This window comes from Ascaphus truei, chromosome 1, assembly GCF_040206685.1.
Source record: "Ascaphus truei isolate aAscTru1 chromosome 1, aAscTru1.hap1, whole genome shotgun sequence".
Taxonomy (NCBI): Eukaryota; Metazoa; Chordata; class Amphibia; order Anura; family Ascaphidae; genus Ascaphus; species Ascaphus truei.
In genome coordinates, this window is record NC_134483.1 from 468,802,300 (window position 1) to 468,825,730 (window position 23,431).

At 38.8% G+C, this 23,431-nt stretch overlaps 1 protein-coding gene across 2 annotated transcripts in view; it reads right to left on the reverse strand.

The window, feature by feature from the left end:
- Positions 1–8,895: 8,895 nt before the first annotated feature.
- The window catches only part of SLAIN2 (SLAIN motif family member 2), a 54,940-nt gene continuing 40,404 nt past the window's right edge, over positions 8,896–23,431 (reverse strand). The window contains exons 4-9 of one of the 2 annotated variants that reach the window (XM_075566822.1): positions 21,757–21,921; positions 20,394–20,753; positions 19,061–19,198; positions 16,771–16,848; positions 13,158–13,443; positions 8,896–12,522 (exon numbers count right to left, since the gene is read on the reverse strand). In XM_075566822.1, the coding sequence (XP_075422937.1) occupies positions 12,456–12,522; positions 13,158–13,443; positions 16,771–16,848; positions 19,061–19,198; positions 20,394–20,753; positions 21,757–21,921 (1,094 nt within the window). In that variant the 3' untranslated portion in view covers positions 8,896–12,455. The remainder of the gene's footprint in view (positions 12,523–13,157; positions 13,444–16,770; positions 16,849–19,060; positions 19,199–20,393; positions 20,754–21,756; positions 21,922–23,431) is intronic. The other variant, XM_075566832.1, reaches the window with a different exon arrangement.

Consider the following 23,431-nt stretch of genomic DNA (forward strand, 5'->3'; position numbering starts at 1 on the left):
GAGAGCGGCAGAAAGGAGGTGTCCACACAGGCAAGTGCCTGGGGCGGCGGATTGCTGGCTGTGGTGCACCCTTACTGATCTGATTACTAACAGAGACATAGCCTTGTGCTCATCTTTTGAGAAATACAAAAATTTAAGAGAGGGCATTTGCCTTTCTTCCAAACTACAGGGGTTCTCACAGTATAGGACTCCTACTGGCAGTGGCGGATTTCTTATTAGCCCGATAGGTTCCGGGCCTAAGGCTGCAACATTTTGGGGCGGCAGAATTGAGGAGGCATGCGCGATCGGTGCTCCTCGGCCGTTCATGTGCATGAGCGGCTGGCAAAGTGACGTCACATAGCATCCCATTGCCATGGCAACAGGACAGCACAGTGCTGGAAGAGGAGGGCAGCACCAGATAAGTGCCTAAGGGCGCCAATTTTTTTATATCCGCCACTGCATACAGGTTTACATAGTTATGTTACATTTCAGACGCTGTACAAAAATAGTGGGAAGGAGAAATGCTGCTTAAAATAAAGTTAGTGAAGAATGAATTCACTGATCCAAACTGCACACCAAATGCTAGAAGGTGCTAAATTAAAGCCACCCTTATTTTGTCAAGATGTCGACATAAATATACAGTGTGATTTAATATAAACAAATGGAACTGCAGATAGTTGTAAAAAAAAAAAAAATACCTTAGTCTGACAAATAATTGAAGATCTAATAGGAAATGAAAACTGAAACCTTGATAAAATGCAGAATGTGAAAAAAAAGAGCGTGGAAGACTTTAATCAAACAATATTCCACTGTCCTTGAAGATGCCTCGAAAATGTTATCCTATGTTCTGTTCTATTCGGGCTTTGTACATAACGTTAAGGTGGAAAGATAAAGATCTCTGCTTAGAAAGATTTCATTTCCACCTGCAAAACAGACTGAGACCTCACTGGGGTGTGTTGCTAGATGAATATAAAGCAGAGCATGACGTGATGTCTACTGAGAAAATAATGAGAGAATGACCGCATTCTGTCTTTAAAGATGGCGATCGTCATGATTTACCTTGTGCTGGGAAACAGACTTTTCTGGCTGCATTCAGTCTTACAAAACATATTAACACCTGTGCTGCCAGAGCCATGTGAGGTAGAGCAGAGCTGTGGGTTGCTAGCTCTTCTGTCAGGGACAGATTGATTAAAATCCATGTTCTTCTCACCTAACTGTCATTATCAAAGCCCTTTTCTCTTCTGGTGACCTCAGTCACTAAATGGTGGGTCCAGCATTTCGTATGACGAGGTTATTGTGAACAGCTATTGCCATGAACAACTCAATGCACAGTACAGCTACCACCATCTCATAAACTGATCCTGTATGACTTTATCCATTTCCAAGAATAAAGCTCTTCATGGTCTAGATCTCATGTCTGTTGTAAAATGAAATTGTAGGGCTCAAATTGAGGTAAGTCCCTGCTATAACCAAGGCTCCCAGTATTTTACACACATACTACCGAGCAACTGGATCAGTGACCATAAAATGCTGATATGTATCATGGAAAGGAGGAGATCCCTCTTGAAAGCAGCTATTTTATAAAATTACACCCATTTAAGTGGTTTCAAAACCAATGATTAAAAGTAAAAATATCGTATTTTTACACCAACAATAAATATGCTTGTTTTCATTGGTTTAACATTTTATTTTAAATGTAGTGGAAATTAGAACTATATAAATGATTTCTCCATAATGTGTGACTTGGACAGAGACATCAGGAAGTCATGTGAAATCAACGGGAGCAAGAGATTCAAGGTTACTTTGGTATTCCGCAGGATGAAGATCTAGCTGCAATATATCTCAGAAAGCTGTCCAACCACTAAACACCTAATGCCTCATTAAGAAAACTGTAATTATCATTCATGTACTGTATGTTAAAGGCTGTTCTAGTAATTGGATATTAAAGTGGCTATAATTCCTTTGGGTTGTTGTTATTATTTGTAACTTTTTAATGTTTGAAGCAGGTGATCTCCTGTGCTGAACTGCATTCATTTCAGCCCCGTGACCCCTTGCTTCCCGAGATACATACCTCGGAAGGTAGCAGTTCTGGCTGGGCGCACACAGCGATTTTAAGATCCCGTGGGGAAATAGGAAGCTGTCACATCATCCCTTGTGGCTTCCTATTGGCCCACGTGATGTTGGACCTTTTAATTGGCAGCAGATGCCGGCATGAGATTCTTTGGTAAGTATCTTCAGAAGCAGGGTGTCCCCAGGCACTGAAATAAACGCGGTTCAGCTCTTGGCTTCAAATGTAGGGGGCAAATACCTTCTTTTTTTTTTTTTAAAGGCAATGCTGCTTTAAGAGGTAATGGTTACTGCTGTTTAGTGAGTGGCGGCTTTAGTTTCTTGGCCTGTGACTAGAGCTGTGCAAACATTTTGCCTAGCTTTGAGTACCTGGCAAAATTGACCCATTTGATATAGACAGCTAAAAAAAAAATCTAACTTTTTGAAACATTGCAGGAGTTCGCCAAGTAAAATTCTCAGAGATTTTGTCCCTCGCTCTTTTGATCTCACTCTCTCCTAAAATCCGTGTGTTCAGGAAAGATTCCCCTCTGCCGAACTTGAAATGTTGAAATCCTAGATTCGGTTTTACTGAATGTTTTGTAATTTTATTTCACTAGCGTTAGGGTTTACTTTGGAAACTTCAGTTTAATATATGTGATTGGCAGCAGTCGTTAAATATTCCCCCCACTGTGGGGGGAGAGCAGGAATGTTCTACAGCAGGAGTGGCCAACTCCAGTTCAAGGGCTACCAATCAGTGGCTGGGCCTGACTGAGCCACCTGTGCTGAAGCAGGGATATCCTGCTGGCCTTAGGGCAAGGCGGCCGCCTTGGACCTTGCTCCTTTGGAGCCCCCGGATCGGATTCTCACGGAGTTCTTTGAGAGGGAGGGGAGGGGGAGTTTACCTTCTCCAGAGTGGGCAGCCTCCTCTAGCATCGCGTTATCATGATAACCGACCGACGTAAAAAATTATGCCGCGTTGCCATGGCAATGTGACATCACATGCTGTCATGACTCTCCCTAAGGCCAGCCCAGTTGGCCACACCTGTGCTACAGAATATAATAAAATTTGCATCACTAAAGCCAGCAGAACTCTGTGAAAATATTGGAAATGTTTCTTTTTTTCCCCCCACTGAGCAGAGAGGATTGTTGCTTTAACCCATTTTCTACAAGAAAGGCTAATCTGAATAACAATGTGCAGATGAGCATTTGCACTTTTAACCAAAAAAATACATCAAGATTTGCATAGGTCTGGTTTATTTAGCATGTTACACAACAATGGGGACCACAGAAAACAAGTTAAATCCCAAAGAATCACAAATAATAAATCTGTCATTTTAATATAATGTACAGGTGGAATTAGAGCGGTTCTTTACTACATCCGAAGCATAAACTACTAGTTGAACAGCCCCCTCTAGTGGAGATGAAAGATGTGAAGGATGATATTAGCTGTATTTGTCCAAGAAAGAGTAAGATACTGTACCTGGTTGGCTGCGATACTTTTTTTTTTTTTTTTAACGGTAATTTTCTGGTGGCTTAATAGGTTAAAAAAGGTTTTAATTTTTTTTTTTTTTTTTAAAGTCTTGTAACATATAAATAGCATCCTTATTTCCACTTTGATAACATTATAAACTTACATAAGTCACTTATTATAAATTATCAGAACTTCCTTTTTATTGGGTTAGTGACTGCTAAAGACATGCACCACTGCCCATCCTGCTGGTAGGCAGAACTGGAAGTCTTTTGAGTTGCATGAAATGTCATTTTTGCAACAACAACAAAATCCAAGTGTACCACAATTCAGCAGGATTATATCTTTGTATTAAAATTTACAAAAGGTCGAATTTATTTAATCAACAGCTTGTTTCAGTTCTATAAATGACATTACTAATGTATATTAAAAAAAGTTCTATTATAAATTATGCATGTGTGCATACACTATTTTGTGAACTTAAATTGTATTGTTTTAATGTATTTATTTTATGGAGCTTAGTATGTTGAGAGAATTGTGAAGATACAGGCATACCCCGCATTAACGTACGCAATGGGACCGGAGCATGTATGTAAAGTGAAAATGTACTTAAAGTGAAGCACTCCCTTTTGCCCACTTTTGATGCATGTACTGTACTGCAATTGCCATATACGTGCATAACTGATGTAAATAACGCATTTGTAACAGGCTCTATAGTCTCCCCGCTTGTGCACAGCTTCGGTGCAGGTAGGGAGCCGCTATTGCTGTTCAGGACGTGCTGACAGGCGCATGCGTGAGCTGCTGTTTCCCTATTGAGCGAAATGTACTTACTCGCGAGTGTACTTAAAGTGAGTGTCCTTAAAGCGGGGTATGCCTGTATGTACTGTAGTCTTAACACTGTCTCCTACTGTGCCCAGATCTCTTTCCTCATTCTACCTCCACTCCTGTACTGTTTCCCCCTTGTTCTCTCCACTCATCCTATTCTCCCATTGAACAGTCTGATAATATTTTGCAGATGGCATCTGAGAACCAGAGAAACTACAGCTGTTCTTCCTGATAAATTGTCTCTGGAAGAGATCAGTTGACCAATATAAGTTGATTAACCAACTAGTGTTCCTTCCATTAAATTAAAAAAAAAAAGGCTGTAATTAAACTGTTGTACTGTTATACCATGTCTAGTCTGTTGAAATACTGTATGTCAAAGAATTAAGGAGACAAAGAGAAACCCTGAGAGCATTAAATCTATTTAGGCATCTATACTACTTTGCTCTTTTGCTTGCTGAGGATATTTCCACTCCATTCGAAAGAATAGAGCTGAATGCGTACATACTGAGCGAGCGAAAGGCCGCTTCATAGAAATATTGGAAGATTGGGACAAAGATAAATGTCTCCAAATGTATTGTTCTATAAATGATACCAGGCTGAAGGTTGTATGACACAATAACTTGTTTACAGCAAGATCAAAACATGTTTTGGGTGGAGACCCAAAATTAATTTATAGCATCCTATTCAAGCATTTATTTTGTGTTTGACACCTGTGTTGGAACAGACAGAAAAGAATTACTTTGTATGAATCCAAGCTAGACAAATCTCACCGACTGCGTTCTTGGAGGAAAATAAACAACAAAAACAACTGCATTCCAGAGTGTCAGGGATAATACAGGTTGCCCTTGTTAACACTACTTGCCAATTACCTATATTATGCGCACATTATTTGACATCCTAAATATATTTTCAGTCTGGTACGAACAATTTAGTTACAACAATTGAAGCCCGTGAACCTCAATAACTGCAGTTATCCACACAACTATGAGTAGAACCAAGACTCAGGCTATTTAAGGCTAGTAATAAATGTTTTTTCCATCTCAGATTTTGGCCAGGTATGAAGCATAGTTTTCTTCAACCCTGTCTGTACTGTTCAGGGGCCAATTTCATTGCATGTGGTGGGTTCTCCGATATGGAGATATTACATTTATTTTCTAAACACGCGATCATAAATTGCATTCAAATCCTGACTTACAGTACATGCCCAGTAATGACTGGTTTAATGTTTGCTGTATCACCAAACTAAACCAGTACAGACTAGTTAAACGGTCTTCTTTTATTGGTCGTAAACCCGAGTCTGTAATTAAGGACCTTGAATTGCATGTTGTTTACAAGGCTCATGTTTTCAGAGGTAGGGGGGGAAAAGCCTGATCAGTTTAATTACTTTGGCTCTCCCAGGGTGTTCAACACCTTAATGACGGTTATTCAGAAGTGAAAAAAAAACATGTAAAAGCAGATCTACTTTAGTTTTACATGCTGTGCATATTTGAACAATATAATTATCGGAGATATTTTGCATTGTAAACCACATTGCAAACTTCCTCAGATGGGTCACAAGGGACATACATTTGTAGACTGGTGGGTAACGTCTCACAAAATGTGACACTATTAGATCAGTGTAAACCGCAAGTAGCAGGCACCAGTCAGGTCATTAATTTACATTCTGGCTCATTTTAGGCCTCATTTTTAAACCTGTTTTTTATTTCCATATAAAAAAAAAAGTAAAAATAAATCCCTTTAGACAGTTTCCCAAAATGGCAATTTGCCTATTTCTCCCCCTGTTGTAGGCTGCGGAGGGAGTCCAATATCAGTGCTGCAAAATCTCCAGTCACACCATCAGATTCATGGCTGAAAAACATGTATTAAAGATGCTGTATTAGAAAATCCTCATGTGGGGGAGTCAATGCATGCTTCCATAATAAATTGCAGAAACCGTGACTCTGATAAAGCGCAAAACGCGTTAGAGGTAATGGACCTCCACTTTTTGAATTCTGTGTCCAATAAATAATTTATTAGTTCTCCGTTTTCCAGCCCTCATCATTTTTTCAACTGTGCACCGCCAATAGGTTCTGCTCTCCTGCTCCCCCTGTTTTGCATCATCGTCACTGGTCGATTATAAAGACATGTATTTTCCTGATTGGTAAACATCCTCTTAATCTTTCTTTCTGGAAGTAATTCTGTTTTTCTCTATTTATACTTGTAATCTTTACAAGTAAATCGCTGCTCCTGTCACATCACGGAAGCACTTATTTTCATATACAAAGTGCTTGCAAAGCAGCAAGAGAAAATCTTTTATTTCATACTGCAACTAAAACTGTATTGAGAGTAAATGAGTAGTACTCGTGTTTGTTCTGCCTAGATAAGTGGTTTCCAACTTTTTTTGGTTAAAGGAACATCATGTGAAATTCTGAGGAACCCCAACCCTCTCTAATAGCATGTCTGAGATCAGATGCATTGTAAATTCTTCTGTAGTTGGTACCATTTTAAAATGGACCTAAAAATTACAAGGAACCCTACCTAGATAAAGCTTCTATATGATCTACAGAAACCACAGGGCGATTACATAATCATTCATTTTCAAATCCATAAACGACTGGACTACATAAAGAAGAAATTAAAAAAGTGTAATGAAGATGACCATTTTAATTTTTTAATAAACCTGACAGAGGTTAATTCTAGCTGCAAATAGTCTTAAAAATATATGAATTGTTTTTATGGCTGGTCAAACCACTGACCAGGCCTAGTTTTAGGAAACCTGGGGGGGTCTCTCTTTTTACATCACAATGTTTCTCCGATAGGTTTCTGTTTATTTCTACTAATGCATCTTGAAAGGCATTCCTGATGGGATCTCAAAATATACAGGTGGATGTGTCTAAGAAGGTATTCCAGAATTGCATGTCTTTACTAAATATAAAAATATCATGGGTCTGACTGCGATCCGAAAAAAGAACTAAATAGATCTTTGGAACAGTTGCGATCATACGGATCAAATGACAAACACTTCATGTTTATTGTAATTATTATTATTATTATTATCATAGCATGTTCTTGTATAGCGCTGCTAATTGTACGCAGCGCTTTACAGAGACATTTTACAGGCACAGGTCCCTGCCCCGTAGAGCTTACAATCTATGTTTTTGGTGCCTAAGGCACAGGGAGATAGAGTGACTTGCCCAAGGTCACAAGGAGCCGACACCGGGAATTGAACCAGGCTCCCCTGCAGCAATCTCAGTCAGTGTCTTTACTCACTGAGCAACTCCTTCTCACATATATGTATGTTCTTGTAAATATTTTCTGTAAACCAAGCACTGTAGTATTTTGTATATTAAATCTAAACTTTAATAAGTAATTCTTTGGGCTCTGAACTGTTGCACACCTTTGGTCTCTACAAACTACATTTTTAGACACAACAGGTGTGTTAAGCGTATATTATCTTTAGTAAACAGGGACCAAAGACTCTGCAAATACATTTTTGATAACTCTTTGGTGGTGGAACCGAAGTAAAGATATATATTGTGATGAATTGAGGGAAGATATTAATTTGAGGGACCTTTCTACAGTAGGTGAAAAGTGGGTCAGCTAGATAGCTGTGTGTATTAACCTTGGTCACATATACAAGTCACACACTCACAGATGTGCCGTTCGTGACATTTTTTTTTTTTACATGTAAGGCGTCACTCGGCAAAGGTGGCAATATCGGTAAATACAAAGAATATTTCAAAAATCAAGACTTTTAATCTTTATTTCAAACTATAGCAAGGTTTTTCTTTAAAAACAAGCTTTTTAATACAAAATTTGCTAAGCGCCACCGATTCAAACCATTGTGTCTCAGATTTGAATCTATTAAAAACATGAAAGATTGAGGTTATAAATATTGCACTGTCAAAATATATTAATTTCTTCAGGGACATACCTCAACATGCACAATTTTTTTGCACAATATACACAGAAAAACTATTTTCAAAGTTTTCTATGTGGTAATTTAAATGATTTCATCTTGATGTCAAAATTCAGGTCTTTAAAAGCAGCAATCCACCCAAACTCCCATTTCATTATTATTAATCAACGGGGACCCCCCTGGTTCGAGATACTTAATGGTGAATTTAGCTGTATTACTTCCTGATTTCTAAAAGGGGATTTAAATAGCTGTCCAATAGAAAGCTACAACCGATGATTGCCCTTGATTTGGCAGCAATCTAGTTTCCCCCCGGAAGGAAATTTTAACTCTGTAAATTCACATCAAATTTGAATATAGTGGAGCTTGGCCCCGGGGTTACCAGACTCTAACTGCAAGAGTTTAATAACAATGTGACCTTTATATTTACCTTGTTTCCCCTTTGGCGCAACACAGTGCTGCTCCAAAGTGATCAGGGATAAAATCTCCCTTCAAGTCTGAGCAATGACTAGGCTCTCCATGCAGTAGCATGAACAAGCAACGAGGAAATTCATTAGACATTCTGTGAATCTCAGGCCACCAGCCTGTGCAATTCACCAAGAATCACAAAAAGGACCCAGAGTTGGTAAGAGAACTAAAAATGCTGCATTTTGCGCGCACACAAAAAAAAGTTCAGCGATGCTTTGGTTGTTGAGAATAATTCTGTATTTTTACAATTTGTACACTTTTTAACACGCATACAAAAATTAAATAACTTTGGAAGCAGAAACATACACACTCTGCTTGCTTACATACAAATGACAATTCAGAGGCATTGGCACAAAAACAATCTACATTCAAAAAACCTTTTAATACGCACATATAAATAAATCATAGGCACTATTTATCATATCCACTCCTTTCAAAAAGGTCTTGAAGTACAGAAAACCCATTTCCGGATATAAAAAATTATAACAGGTAGGTCTTCTTTCATGAGTATTCAAATAGAGGTACCTCGTCTGAAAATATTTTGTGAACCAAATCTATACGATACCAAACTAAAGGGGGTCTCAATTTCAAACGACTAACAAAACACATCTGTAAATAAGTCTGAAGTCTTTACCTCCTTGCAATTAGTAACTAAAAGAAAAAATACCACTGCATTGCAGGTTTTAAAGTAGTAGTGCAACCTTGCAAGAACGTGTTGCAATAAAGTAATTGAAGAGTTTCACCCTGATCACTGTCCAGTGTAGTGAAATTATAAAAATATTGATCAGTTTTAGTAAACCATAAGGTCTTATTTTGGTAAATGTGTTGACAGTAATGTGCTTTAATATGATGTTTTTGCATTTCACAAGTGGATGTGGTTGCCTTTTCATTTGAAGTTTTAAAATGCACTCTTTCTGACATGTACCTTAATTGTAACATTTTCAGTCTAGACCACCATAATAAAAAGAAGTTGGTTTGCAGAATATGTGGGTGTGTGAACATTTAAATAGAACACATTTTCATTCTTTTATTTTTTTTAATCGCCTTTGCAGATATTTGCTTTACACTTCCTGCCTGCACCAAGGGTATTAAAAACCACAAACTGCTTTAAGCAAGAATACTTTGTGAAAAAGTAACCACGTATTCAGTGCTCAAGACTTGACTGTGCATGTTTCTTGCAAAATACCAATAGCTTGTATAAAAACATTTTGTTAGTGCATATTTGCCATTAGTTTAGCCTCAGCAGTTATGTCTGCAATGAGCATCTAGAAATGCTGAATTTGATATTAAGGATGCAGGAAGTCACATATAAAACAGTGTTGATGCACTGGCATTGTGTGCCCAAAATAAGTTAGAACAAATAGTCTAGGTCTTCAAATTGCATTTGGCCACAGATGGCATAAAGGTAAACATGGTGGGGTTGATATTGGGTGAATGATGTGCAAATTACCCTCGTCAAGTTTCACACAGGAGCCTCCATTAATGTTTATATATATAAAAATCTGCAGGTCTCGATGCCCGACTTACAGAAGGCAAGGCATTTGAGGATTTGAATAAAATCTTTTGCTCATGTGTGAAGAAGCCTCCATGGAGCAGATAAGACAAAAATATACAGTGTGCGCTAACCTTTTATAAGTCTGTAAACAGGTCTAGCACAATTTAAACGCTGGCATTGATAATGTTAAATACAGGATATGTAAGGCAAAGTACATAATTGCAACACTGAAAGGCTCACAAGAACACATTTACAATTTAAATACAAATCTAATTTAAAATGTCAAAAAAAAAAAATGGATCAGTGTTTAATAAGAATACAGAACAGAATGTAGTTCCCAATAGCTTAAGCCCTCCACTGCCAATGAACCCTTCATCTACTTCAATTTTGCAGTTACCGGTGCTGAAAGAAACTTAAGATAAAGTTTGAAGTATAGCACCATTTATATATGCTTTGTTTTAAATACCAATGTGAGGTTAATTCTTTGTGTCTAAAAAAAGATGTCAGAGTTGACCTTCTGCAGGCTTCTCTGGCAGTGCAGGGATTGATGAAAGTCATTTGGCATTGTATGTCAAATATCCCACCCAGAGTACTTTTGATACAAGTGCATAGTTTTTTGATCATATATTCGTCTTGTAACATTACAGCTTCATTGCGGTGTTGAAGTATGGTACTCGGCTCAAACTTCCATTTAAGAAAACTTGCTCCAAGCAGATTTTCCTTTAAAAGCCGGGAACTGTTTTTGCTTATACCCAGAGATTTCCTTTCCAAGTCAGGAGCTATTTTCTGAAAGATTGTACAAGCCCTTTGGCAAACACAAGACAAGCACATACAATTAATGTCAATGATACTTTCAAAGGATGCAGACAAAAATGCCAACTAGCCAATCTGAGTTTATACCTTTGAATTAAGCCCTCAATTCTCCCAATAATAGTAAAAACAACATTGCGGTGCTAAATTATCAGCGCAATAAAATCAAGACCTATGTGTTTTCTCTATGCAACAGGTTTCGTTTCAGCCAATGATATTTTAACCAAGTTAGAATTTTTACACAGATGTTACTGTGGATGAGATTTTGAGGCCCTAAAGTAACCAGTGTTATATTAAGCAATTGGGCACAATAGCTGCACATTTAAACGTGATGCACTCACATTATTCTTACTACAATTAAACAATTAGATGACATACAGTACATACATACCTCATGGGACACCGACAGAGTACCACAATTTTAGGTACCTGATATACTAAGCTGTGCATGATCATCAAGAATGGAAAGACACAGCTCAACCCTCTTATAACGCTGTGCTTGGGGTCCAAAGAATCACATTGTCTTATAAGCGGATCGCATTAGAAATAAATGTACAATTGTATGCATTATACAATAAAGTATTTAAGATACCAATAATCGTGTTGTAAAGTATTCATAAATATATGAATATTGGGAGCCACGCTTACATCACATTATAAGCGGATCCGCGTTGTAACAGGGTTGAGCTGTACTTCCTTTAGAAATCAAATGGAAAGAGAGGAGATTAGATGCACACATAAAAAGGTAAACTCAAGACCATTTATTGGTGAAACGAGACCAAGTGCACTTTATATTACGTGTGTGTGTCCAACCTTTTTCTAATCGGATTCATGCTGGTGGCAGTTGAGAGGATCCTGCCACAGATGACAGACTGCACCACCACAGTGTGTATCTTTTTTGGACATTTATTCAGAAATCCATATTGCAAAAGCTCATGCTCAACAACATCTGATTTATTGGTACAACTAAAGGTCTCAGAATTTGTGTTCTCTGCAAATTGTAAAACCAATCTTCAGAAAACAGACTATGTAAGTTTTAATAGCATGTAGAAGTTTGCAGAAAAGGGTTAGTACTAAGATTTGTAATAAACGCGAGGAGTTTCTCTTTGGCATTAACTATATATTACACTAAAAAGTTGCCCATTACCAGGTGTAATTTTCCCTTTGTTACTAGAGAAGCCAAAATCATGTTGCAGTGGTTCTGGTGGCTCTGGTAGCAGAGGATTTAAGATTACAGAACGCAAGAAAAATGAGTGATTCCATGACTATAAAATATTTGATGGTAAAAGTCAATAAAGTGCTCCTTTTTTGTAAACTCTGCCGTTTGTGCTAATTACGGACAGAGAACCCTGGGATCTATTTTGCAAAATCCCGAAAAGTCCCATCCGACTGGTTTACTTTGCCATCCTTGGTCTGTATGATGTGATGTCCATCAAGCAGTGAAGCTCTGGGATTTTGCATCTTGCAGCTCAATAGCAGCCTTCTTTCCAGCTGTCATCTTTCATGTTACCATATGTTTTGGGAGTTGCCAATGATCTACAAAACATTAAAAAGTTTTCAAAGTTACAAAGAGTAAGACGGCATACTTTATGAATCGGTTTTATCATAGTGGAGTAATGCCCCAACGTGGAAGTAGTTCAAGGTAAAGCAAACATTGTTTCTATGAAGGTATATGCCGTGATCCAAGCACCTTGTATCTATTTTGTAAGTTTAGTGCCACTCTATAAATCAAAACACAGCATCTCTAATAAGAATATTCATCTACATTTCCACATACATTTTAAGCAGCTTTTATAGTCACGGCATGGCTACATTAATGTTATGTTAATAGAAGCATCATGTAGTGAAGTGCATCGGTCATCATGCAAAAGGTTTATCTTATTTTTATATATTAGAAGAGGCAGCTATCTTTTTGTGATGACATTTATGATACTGGAAGGCTTATTTATAAGAACAGTTTTGCAACAAAAGGTAGGGGTGGAATGTACAATAAAACACCAATGTTGGTCAGAATTGCTAAATGAAATTACATGGTAAAGTAAAGGATTTAATTATTATTATTTTTTTTAACCAATTTGGAAAAGGTCAAGCAAATCCTTAATGATTAGCCTGTCACTGTGTTCGTGTTATGGGGGACTGCAATGAATGAAGACAAGGCCCAAATAACTTGCCTCCGAACAGGTTGTGCAAGTTTGCTGCGAGGCACTGGTATGCTTCCACCTGAAGAAGGGGTGCTCGGTCTCGGTAAGCCGCTCCTCATGCCCCCCCCAGCCCTACTTATGGGGCTTGCCGAGCCTGCAGGTTGGCATGTAGGAAGTCCTGTTGAAGGGCTGCAATGCGTAACATTGGTCACTTCTTGTGCATTTGCAGAACCGTGATTAGTTAAAGCTTTCACTGGTTGTCTTAATGCCAACGGAGACTGTGTTGCAGGAGAACGTAACTTGCCTGGAGAAGGTACTGTTAATGGGGAAAGAAAAAGCACAAAGTCACCTACAGGTACCATAAAGGCTCAATTACATGGAGGATGTTGGGAACAATCCTGCAAGTTTCCTCTAACAGTAATTCATGCTTGGGCCTCCTTACCACCCACCCAGTATTCAGCAAATTTCTGACAAGTGTATACAAGTGCTAACTACAAAAGATAAACTCTAAATATTTGTTGAGGGTCCTACCTCATAAGGGAGTTTTCTGAATTCAACTGAATTTTGCATCTCCCCAAATCTTTAATCACCACCACAATGTCATAAAATGCATAAGTATAAGGCTGCGCTTATAGTGCTCTGCGACGGCGACGGCGCGCCAAAACAAATCAATCGACTGTCGCAAGCCCTTATAGTAAGCGCGACAGAGTGACTAAAAATTTGGAAGCCGGGTAAATTTGATTTTTTAGAGACAGTCACCACAAATAAACCAAATTGCGCGGCCCGTCCCTTTTAGTGACGTCACTGGCCTTGTCGCTAGCGACATCACTAAAAATCAAATTACAACTTTCGCCGGTGGCGACGTCATCGGTCACGTCACCGTCGCCAGAACTATAAGCGCGGCCTAAATTACGGCAAAACATTTCCTCAAAACCTGATATTTTATGGTAAACTCTAGTATGCATAACTAAAAACATGCGCACGCACGCACCTCAGAAATACATGTAATTACCATTTCTCTGCTGCTCACATTCTTCATATGAAATGCGGCTTACTTAACACCCGTGTAATCACTTCCCGTACATTATACCAACTACTAAATACGGGCAACTACAACCAATACAATAGCATGTGTAATAAATATTTGTCAGGAGACTAACTTGGCCTTCAAATATGCAAATCCCGAAAATACAGTGATCTGAATGACAAATTAAGACATTTTGAATTCTACTAATAAAAAAAAGTTTTCTGTTCATATACGTTTACACCACATAAATATGCATGCTTTGTATACCAGATTTATTTTGAGCCGAAATTTTGTTAAACATAAAGAGGACTTTCAGGCCCTATAAAAGAACGCGTGAGAATCTAGACAGTTTAAAAACAAAATTACCAAGAAGTCCTATCATGGCAATGGCTACAAGCAAGGTTTTTTTTTTTAAAACAAAACACTGAATCGTGCAATTATTTTTTTAAATAGAATTGTTAGCTTCAGTGTCGATTTAAAATATGCAGCCTATGACCACAATTTACCACAAGATATTTCACTCGTAAGTGAATATATACAAGATGCATGCAAACTCTTTACATAACAAAATCATAAGTGGCTGCTGCTAAGTGTCCTGTTATTCCTTGCTGTTTCATCAGTCTTCCACAAATTTCAGGACAAAATTGCTAAATAAAACCAAAAATGCCACCTTACAATTTAGGCTTTAAACAGACACATACTTCAGTTATTTTTATTATTTGCTCAAGTATCTGTTGCTTCTGTCTAGATGAATACCATACTTTAATCAGGTAGTCAAGTGTGGTATGCAAGCCAGCTGATGTGCCATTGTCCAGTCTGCAGTGCTACATGTTGCAGTAATGAGGGGACAGCTCAAATCATACACTGAACTTGGAAAACAAAAGCAGATTTATTCTAGGAAGCTAGAAATTAATAAGTGGTAAAAATCAACCGTGCACAGCTGTGTTGAAATTCCTTCAGGAGATTATAACTAATGAAAACTATGAAAAAGTACATTAAGCTTTATTTAGTTCATCTTGTTCAGGTATACTGTGAGCTATAAATGATTGCTATGAACGATGGTACCTGTTTCACATGGAACATTTGATTGGATTTACTCCAAAGTCCCTTAGTGATCCACAAAGACTGCAGCAGAGACCCCTCATGGATCTTGAATCAGCACTTTTATTTGTGTAGTTTGCTATAGCCAATTTTGCACCATACTGTACCTTGTCATAGGTTAATGAGTTTAACCATTGTAGTTACCGTCCAAAATGCCACGTTCTTAATTTCTGGAAATCCCTCTGCCCCCCTATCGGCTAGGCGGTCACAGTGACCCCAAAAACAACAGTGTTTCATACCTATATATTACACTTCTAAGAAAACTGTGACCCATGATAATTGTGTGGTAAATCTGCTGCATCAACAGAAGGTGAGCGTGACATAATTCCTATGGCAGAGCAAAGTCAACCGCTTGTATTCATAACAAATACTTCAAAAAAAGGTCTTCAGTAGTTGATTTTTTTTTAAGGAACTTCTGAAGTAGGGGTGGGCAACTCCAGTCCTCAAGGGCAACTGAGAGGACAGGTTTTCAGGATATCCCTGCTTCAGCACAGGTGGTTCAGTCGTTGACGAAGCCAGCGGTGCGCAAAGTTGGGGGGCGCTGGCAGATGCCCTGCGCTGTTCCCTGAGGCATTTAATTAAATGCCAGGGGATCACGTGAGGCATCTGCAACACTAAACACTAACCTTGTTTCAGATGCTGTGACGCGTTGCCATGGAAACACGGCATCATGACGCTGCAGTGTCATGCGTGGTGACGTCACACAGCCATCTCCATAGAAACTGGGTCACGTCGCTTGACTCCGCAAACAAGGTGAGGGGGGAGGGCAGCCTCAAAAGTTTGCGCTCCCCTGGACTAAGCCACCTGTGTTGAAGCAGTGATATCCTGAAAACCTGACCTGTTTGTGGTCCTTGAGAACTGGAGTTGGCCACCCCTATCTCAGAGGTCATTTATGGTTCTAAAAAGAGTGACTAGACATGGTGGAAGACCATGGTTGACCATTGGATACCCCCCCCAAAAAAGTACATGTTATATGAAGCTGACATAACATTTACAAGACCCGATCTTGACAAAGGGCAGTTTGTGTCATAACTATGTGGCAATCTGATCACGGGCTAAAAACAAACAATATTCAGTAATATTTCCAAGAAAAAACACACACACACACACACACACACACACACACACACACACACACACACACACACACACACACACACACACACACACACACACACACACAGTGGAGGTGTTCGATTCACCCGATGATCGCCGCTTCAGCAAATGTGAAATTCTCAAAATAAGCACTAGCTCTAAAACAGCTTCTGAGTTCCAAGAAGCACAAATCTCTCCAATCGGTGTTTAGTTTTGAGGACACGGATACCACAATCAAGTTTCTAAACTTCCCCAAGCTATGGGAGCAAACTGCAAAGTCTGGCCTTATCCAACACCACCAAAAACAATCATTTATCATCAGCAACAAAAAAGAAATGATAGATTTTCTGAAAGAGTGGGCGTCAACCCAAAAAGTGATTGCAGAACCGAAGAGCATTCCAGGAGGTGGGAGTAATTTACCTCCTTTAGGGGCTGAAGGTGGAAGAACCAGTTTGGATTTCTGGGACGTGCGTGGCATATTTATCTGCCTTTTTGATGCTGTTGAAACATAAGGAAGAGTTACATTTGCCTGAAATGTTGAGATGCTGTAAAAGGGTTGGGAGAAATAAATAATAAAAAAACAGGGAACATTCCTGGAAATTAAGCTACCGAAAGGAGAAAAACAGGGAATACGCAACAGCCACCGGTTATGATTCATATTGCAAAGTGAGGAAGCCATACCAGATAAAAATAAGGGTGTGCGCATTAAAGCTGTGCAAAAATGTGGCAGAAATAAGAAGCTTTCGGTGCTCAGGTAAAGTTAATTAAAAGTTACAAACCACAAACTAGTATATTTTTCAGGGAAAAAAAAAAAAAAAGGACGTTCCTCTAGAAAATACTAAGTACACAGGATTGAGATCTGATAGAACTACAGAGGCAAGACGGAAAAAGGGCTTTTGTAATAAAACATTTACTAAAGTAAGGTAGAAGTGATACCTCTGCAAAGGTAGTGATGCATCTAAATTTATAGGGGTAATTACATAAAAGGTGCATTCCCATTTTGCAGCATATACGGGTACCAATAAAGTAAAAAAGGTGTTATATGTCCAACACTTGCATAGAACATAAGAAATGTTTAATAGCTATGCAAAAATAAGTTTGCACACAACTACAGAAATCACAAGTATTGTGGGTACAGTATTAGGACTTATTTTTTTTGCCTAGATGTGTACAGTTTGGGGGGTTTACAGAACCTTTTGTAAATGTAAGTATTGAATTTTGGCTTTACCTCTGACTAAAAGGGCAGATGCCGCCCTGTGTGTTAATGAGTGCTGCTGCACCTGTTGAGTAGATAATGCACATGGACTTGGGGACGCATACCTAAACAAAGAAAGACTAGTGTAGCGATTTCAAAGATGCAGTTATCAAGGCTCAGTTGAAGTGGATTAAAAAGAGAACTCGCAAATTCTTTTTGATTATTGTTCCAAATATAGACATTTTGCCACGATTTTATAAATGGAAAAATATATGTGCCGGTATAAAAAGGAAAAGACAATTGAACAAAATGGTCTGAATGGATCCTAAACCTTTAAGATAACAAGGAATAGGAAGCATGGAAGAGCTTGTCAAGTGGAACCATAAAGAGGCCAGATGCATTAGCTAGAGCCTTTTTGATGGGTCTATAAAAGGATACAAAAATGTAATTTGTATATATAAATCCTTCCAAAAAGTGGGCAAGATCGTAAAAGTAGGACGAATCCAGCAGCCATGAAGTCTTTCAAGAGAAAAGAAAAACAACCAGCGATCCTGCTGTGTTGGAGCAGGAAATAGATCTGTACGAGTTGATGGGAGTGCCTTTTGGATCACTGGAAGACATTCTAGTGGAAGCCCAGACACAACCAAGTTCCCAAACACTAACTAAACGGGTTGGGACAAAAGCAAATAATAATGCAGATCTCAAAGAAGCAAATCATAAAAGGAGAAGCAAAAGTCAAATATCCCAAATGGAAAGATATATATAAAATTAATGTTGCACTGCTACTTCAAGGAAATAGGTAAATCAACACTAACATGCTGAAAGCACTACAAATCTCATCTTTAATATATATGCATACAATTAAACCATACAAACATGCATGCAAAACAGAGCATACATATTTTTGAATCTAAAATAGGTAACATAATACATGACAATTTCATGCCCTTTTAAAATTATTTCTAATAAACATTTTCATTCTGCAAATAAGATTATTCATATGATCATTTTGGCCACAAATTAAGTGCTATTACCCAACTTTTTTTCTTACAAAGTGTTCCAATTCTGTAACGACCACCCACTTGATACTTACAGGCACTTTCAACTAATTACAAAGAAAAGTACACAGGGTCCTTTAGAAGTCAAGGGATTTAAGTTTACAATAGAAATAATGTCTCTCCTGAAATAGGGGATGTGCAAATCAATCTCTTGAATTTCAGCAGTAATTCCAAAACTGGTATATAAATTAGCTCTATGTCCATACATTAAAGATTTTTTTTAACTTTGTGACCCTTCAAATGCTAGTGTTCTGTATTCTAGCTTTAGTAACTAGAACACTCTTGTAGCACTGGACAATGAAGACTGCCCTACCATATCAGCTGCTCATATTTCTGTGGCTCCAATAAAATATATCCCTCACTATAAAAGAACTCCAGCTGTACAACGCTATGTTACAGTCCTCTCTATTTGATGAAATTCTGCACAGACTAAAGAGCTGGCCTATTTTGTACTTACTGGTAGAGGTCGGAGCTCGAGATGCTCCTCCATTTGGCACTTGCAAGTTTGAATCGCAGCTTATGCTGTTTTTTACAGCCTCCCCTGTTTGAATGCTGGTTGCCTTAGAGAGATTTGGAAGACTGCGTCTCAATTTCTCTGTGCAAAAGAGAACCAAAAAAACAAAAAACAAAAAAAAACGGCATACTAGATTAGATTTTTTTTCTGAGACCAAAGTGTATACAGAATGTTACGGGTACAATGACCACCCAGACCCAGAGATCTGAAAATGCTTTGGTATCGAAGTGTGTGACCTTGGACAAATCAGAGTTTTCAAATCTGGATCTCCGCAGCCTCAAAGACTTAGCGCCCAGCAGGTCCAAGAGCACACGGCACAGGAGATTTAGTCTTCAGTTTCTTGAACCAATATTTGTCTAACTTTACCATGACCGTAAAATCGGTGGAATTGTGGTTTCTATCCCAGAATAAAATCCTGTGTAAAACTTTTTTTCCACTCCACATTTCACCATACTGATAGTTGCCAGGCTTAACTTATTGTATGAGCTACAATAATTATTATAAATACATACATATTATTCATGATATGTTATGGCAACCCCAGAACTCTCCTCTGGAATTTATTGAAGCATATGAAAGGTGGGAGTGAAGGACAACTTTCCTCAGCGGATGGCCATTCCATGGGGCTGCTTAAAGCAGGCAGAAGATGCAGGATCTGACTATCTGCCTCTTCTCATACCTCAGGCACAATTACTGTCAGTTGAGGAAGTCACTACACTACTCGGCAACAGGAAGCTAGTAGTTCAGTAACATATTGGGAAGGGAGTCAATATGATAAATATTCAAAATGAAGAGTTACATTCAACACAAACCCCTACAAAGAGGGGCAAGCATGCAACATAATGAGTTGCAATGATTTGCTGAACCATCCAGAAGACAAGATGCTAATAGAGAAAATCCTCCTACTGTAGTACACACAATAATATAAATGTTTACAACATGGCTTATGCGGGTCATGGAGAAATGTGGATTGTTTTGTACAACTGGACTCGAGTTTATGATAAAATGTCATTTAAAGCAGTGTACAGGCTGCAGATATTTTCCTATTTCACTTTTTCTTAACAGTGTTTGAAATGGTCAGAATGAATTTTAAAGCATCAAACCGATAAGCATTTTGACGATTACCCAAAATGATTCCTTACATGAAATGTTTTTACCGGGTGCCACATTACGGTCACCTAAGCATCAACTGACGTGCACCGTGCTATGCTAAACGGTTACATAAATGGTCGGACATCTCAAATGGAAGCGGAGATCTCCGTTCAGAGTGGTTTACCTTCATTTTTGACCACGTTTGTTTGTAGCTCGGCGGCATGGCCTTGAAGTGAAAGGCGGGGCTGTTGCAAGCGGCTGATCATAGGCTGGGGGGAAACCCCTCTGTACTCGAGGCCGCGAGCTGGAGACCTGGAGCGTGGAGAGTTCCTTGGCGATTGTCTAGGGGAGGGTCTGGGTGAGTGGCGAGGGGAGGACGAGAATCTGTTCGCAGACAGGTGTAAAGTGTGAGGAATTCCCTCCTCTTCATCCTCTAAGCTGTGAGCGTCTAGCTCCTGATCACTAAATGTTCCTCGTCTCATGGAGTTGCAGGATGAACCAGAACTACGTCGAGAAGCAGTGGCTGCATACTCTTGTCGAAGACCTTTTGGAAGAAAAGGATTACAAATAAATAAATAAAAAATTAAAAACAAGTGTTACTTTACATCAAAAGCATTTTAACATTCATCAGCATGTAGTGGGGAAAAACGAGGAACTAGATGTTCCAATACTTACATCTAACAAAGGCCATCAATACCTGCAATAACAAACACCTACACCACTCCCACACTGCACTAATTCATCTAAATGGGGATATTTACAGTCTTAACGAACTTTGGCTGTAAACCATAGTTCAGGTTAGTATCGGAATTGTAAAGCGATAATTAAGCAGCAATCAACTCTAAAATTAATGTAAAGCTAAATTCACATTTTCATTGAAATTTAAGCCAAATAATCCAAACCTATTTTTCCTTTTGTTTTGGGTTCTGTAATCTTTAAGGCAATCAATCGTTGATATTTAAACAATTCCTTTGTTTTGTTGTTTTAAAATCGCTGAACCATTGGATTTAACCAATGGCACCAATATGTGGTACAAAACTAAAAATTCTGCTTTCAAAAGACATATGGGTTGCTATAGATCAATTAAAATAATCTACTGTTAACCAAGGCAGTAACAAGTGTTCATAAACGCCAAACCATTGTAATGAGTCAGATGAGAACTGCAACTATCCTTTCACCACAACAAAGCTCCCTCAGATCTATACCTTAGAATCCCGGTAAATGGGAAGCAGGGTAACACGTAAAGGTTAAGGTTGTTTTTCCACTACCCTTCACTCTGATGCATATTTTTACAATGCACATTGACCTAATCTATACACAGTGAGAGTATGTGGAGATACTTATGGTCTGGCACTTTTTCTTTGTTTTCTTTTAAAAAGGAGTTAGTCCTCTAATTTTAACCGTGATATGTTTAAGATATACCTGGGTTATTATTTTGGACCTGCACCTATAGAGGGCACCATTAAATGGTTAACGGAAATAAAAAGAAATTAAGATTCAAAATGGTGGCATTTATCTGACAGTTATCACATTTTCCCATTGCTCACTTTCTTCTTGCATCCGTGCTAAAATCTGGACATCTGTGACATCATTTAGCTTGTAACCTGAGCCCATGGAGTCTTCGTCCAGTTCGGAAGTGCTTAGTTCACTGTCTACAGAGGACTGAGGGCTAATGGGAGGAGGGTTCCTATCAGCAGAGCTTTTATACTGTCCTAGTAGAGAATACAAAAAAAATAAAAAAGTTACTGGCGAGTTACAAACTTTCCGCTAATAGCCACTAATGGCCATTCTGTTCAGATAATGTGAAGTAACCATTACAATAAAAGGCTTTCAAGTTACACATTAAACAGATACCAAGAATACATTTAAAGTTCTCATCGGATGATCACAATTTTTTTTATATATATATATATATACACAAAACAAAAACAAGTTTCCTAAACTTAATGGGCTCACTGAAACAAATATGCAATGGCTGAATACACATTTCCTTGCCTAAGCACACAAAGGCACCAAATAGCAATACAAATGCAGTTTCAAAACTTTGTCCAATACACATGCTAGGGAATGAAAAGCGTAGCAAACTTGCATCCCCACTACCTGTGATTTGGACCCAGTCCCAATACGCTTTCTCTTATCCTTTGTTGACGTAATGTGCCCATTGTTTGTAAAAAGCACAGGACTATTTTTTGGCAGGCGGAGATCTTTCCAGACCCACTGAAGAAAGTAGTTACCAGACTACTACTAAAAAATAAATAAATCCCTCCTTAGACCTGGACTGCATTGTTAATTACAGGCCCATATCAAACCTTCCTTTCCTAGGAAAGGTTATTGAGAAAATGGTTGCAATAGAACTGGAAATCAGTCTATTAACCTATGATATTTATGACCCATTTCAGTCAGGATTCAGAAGACTGCAGAGTACTGAAACCGCTCTGGTTCGTTTATTAAATAATCTCCTGCTGGCGAGAGAGGTGCAGGGCCGGCTGGGAAGTTTGCGGGGCTCGGTGCAGCAGCATGTGCGGGGGCCTTGGCTCTTACCTTCTCCGGTGGCATCTGGCGGATCTCCAGCTGCATGGTCCCATCATTATGGCTCTGCGACAGCAAATGGCATTGCGTTGCCATGACAACGGTACGCCACTATGCCAAGCAGCATCATGTTGAAATGGCAATACGATGCCATTTGACATTGCAGAGCCATAATGATGATGCAGGGGAAGATGCTTGGAGAAGTTAAGAGTTAGAGGTCATGCGCTCGCTCTCCCCTCCGCAATCAGTTTAATTGTTGTAGGGAGAGCGCGGGGCCTCTAATCGCAGGGCTCGTGCAGTGGCACCGACATCACGCCAACCCTGGACAGAGGTGACTCTTTGGTCTTCGAAATCCTTGACCTGTCTGCAGCATTGGGTACCGTTGGACCATGGGATCTTAATGGAGTGCCTGTAGGATTTCTGTGTGATTTGGTGGCACAGTGCTCAGCTGGTTCAGATTTTCTCTCACTGGCAGGTCACAGAGTATCTTGTGTTTGGCAGGTCACAGAGTATCTTGTGTTTGATCTCTTGTATAACCTTAAATGTTTTCATTTTGTAACTGAAGTGCTTGGAGTCCCATTGGGAGAAAAGCACTACAGTATATAAATATATTATTAAATGCCTAAGGAGCAATTGTGTTGAAAGACCTGCCAAACAGGGCTAAATGATAGGGGCAGTAACTTGTTGTGTTTC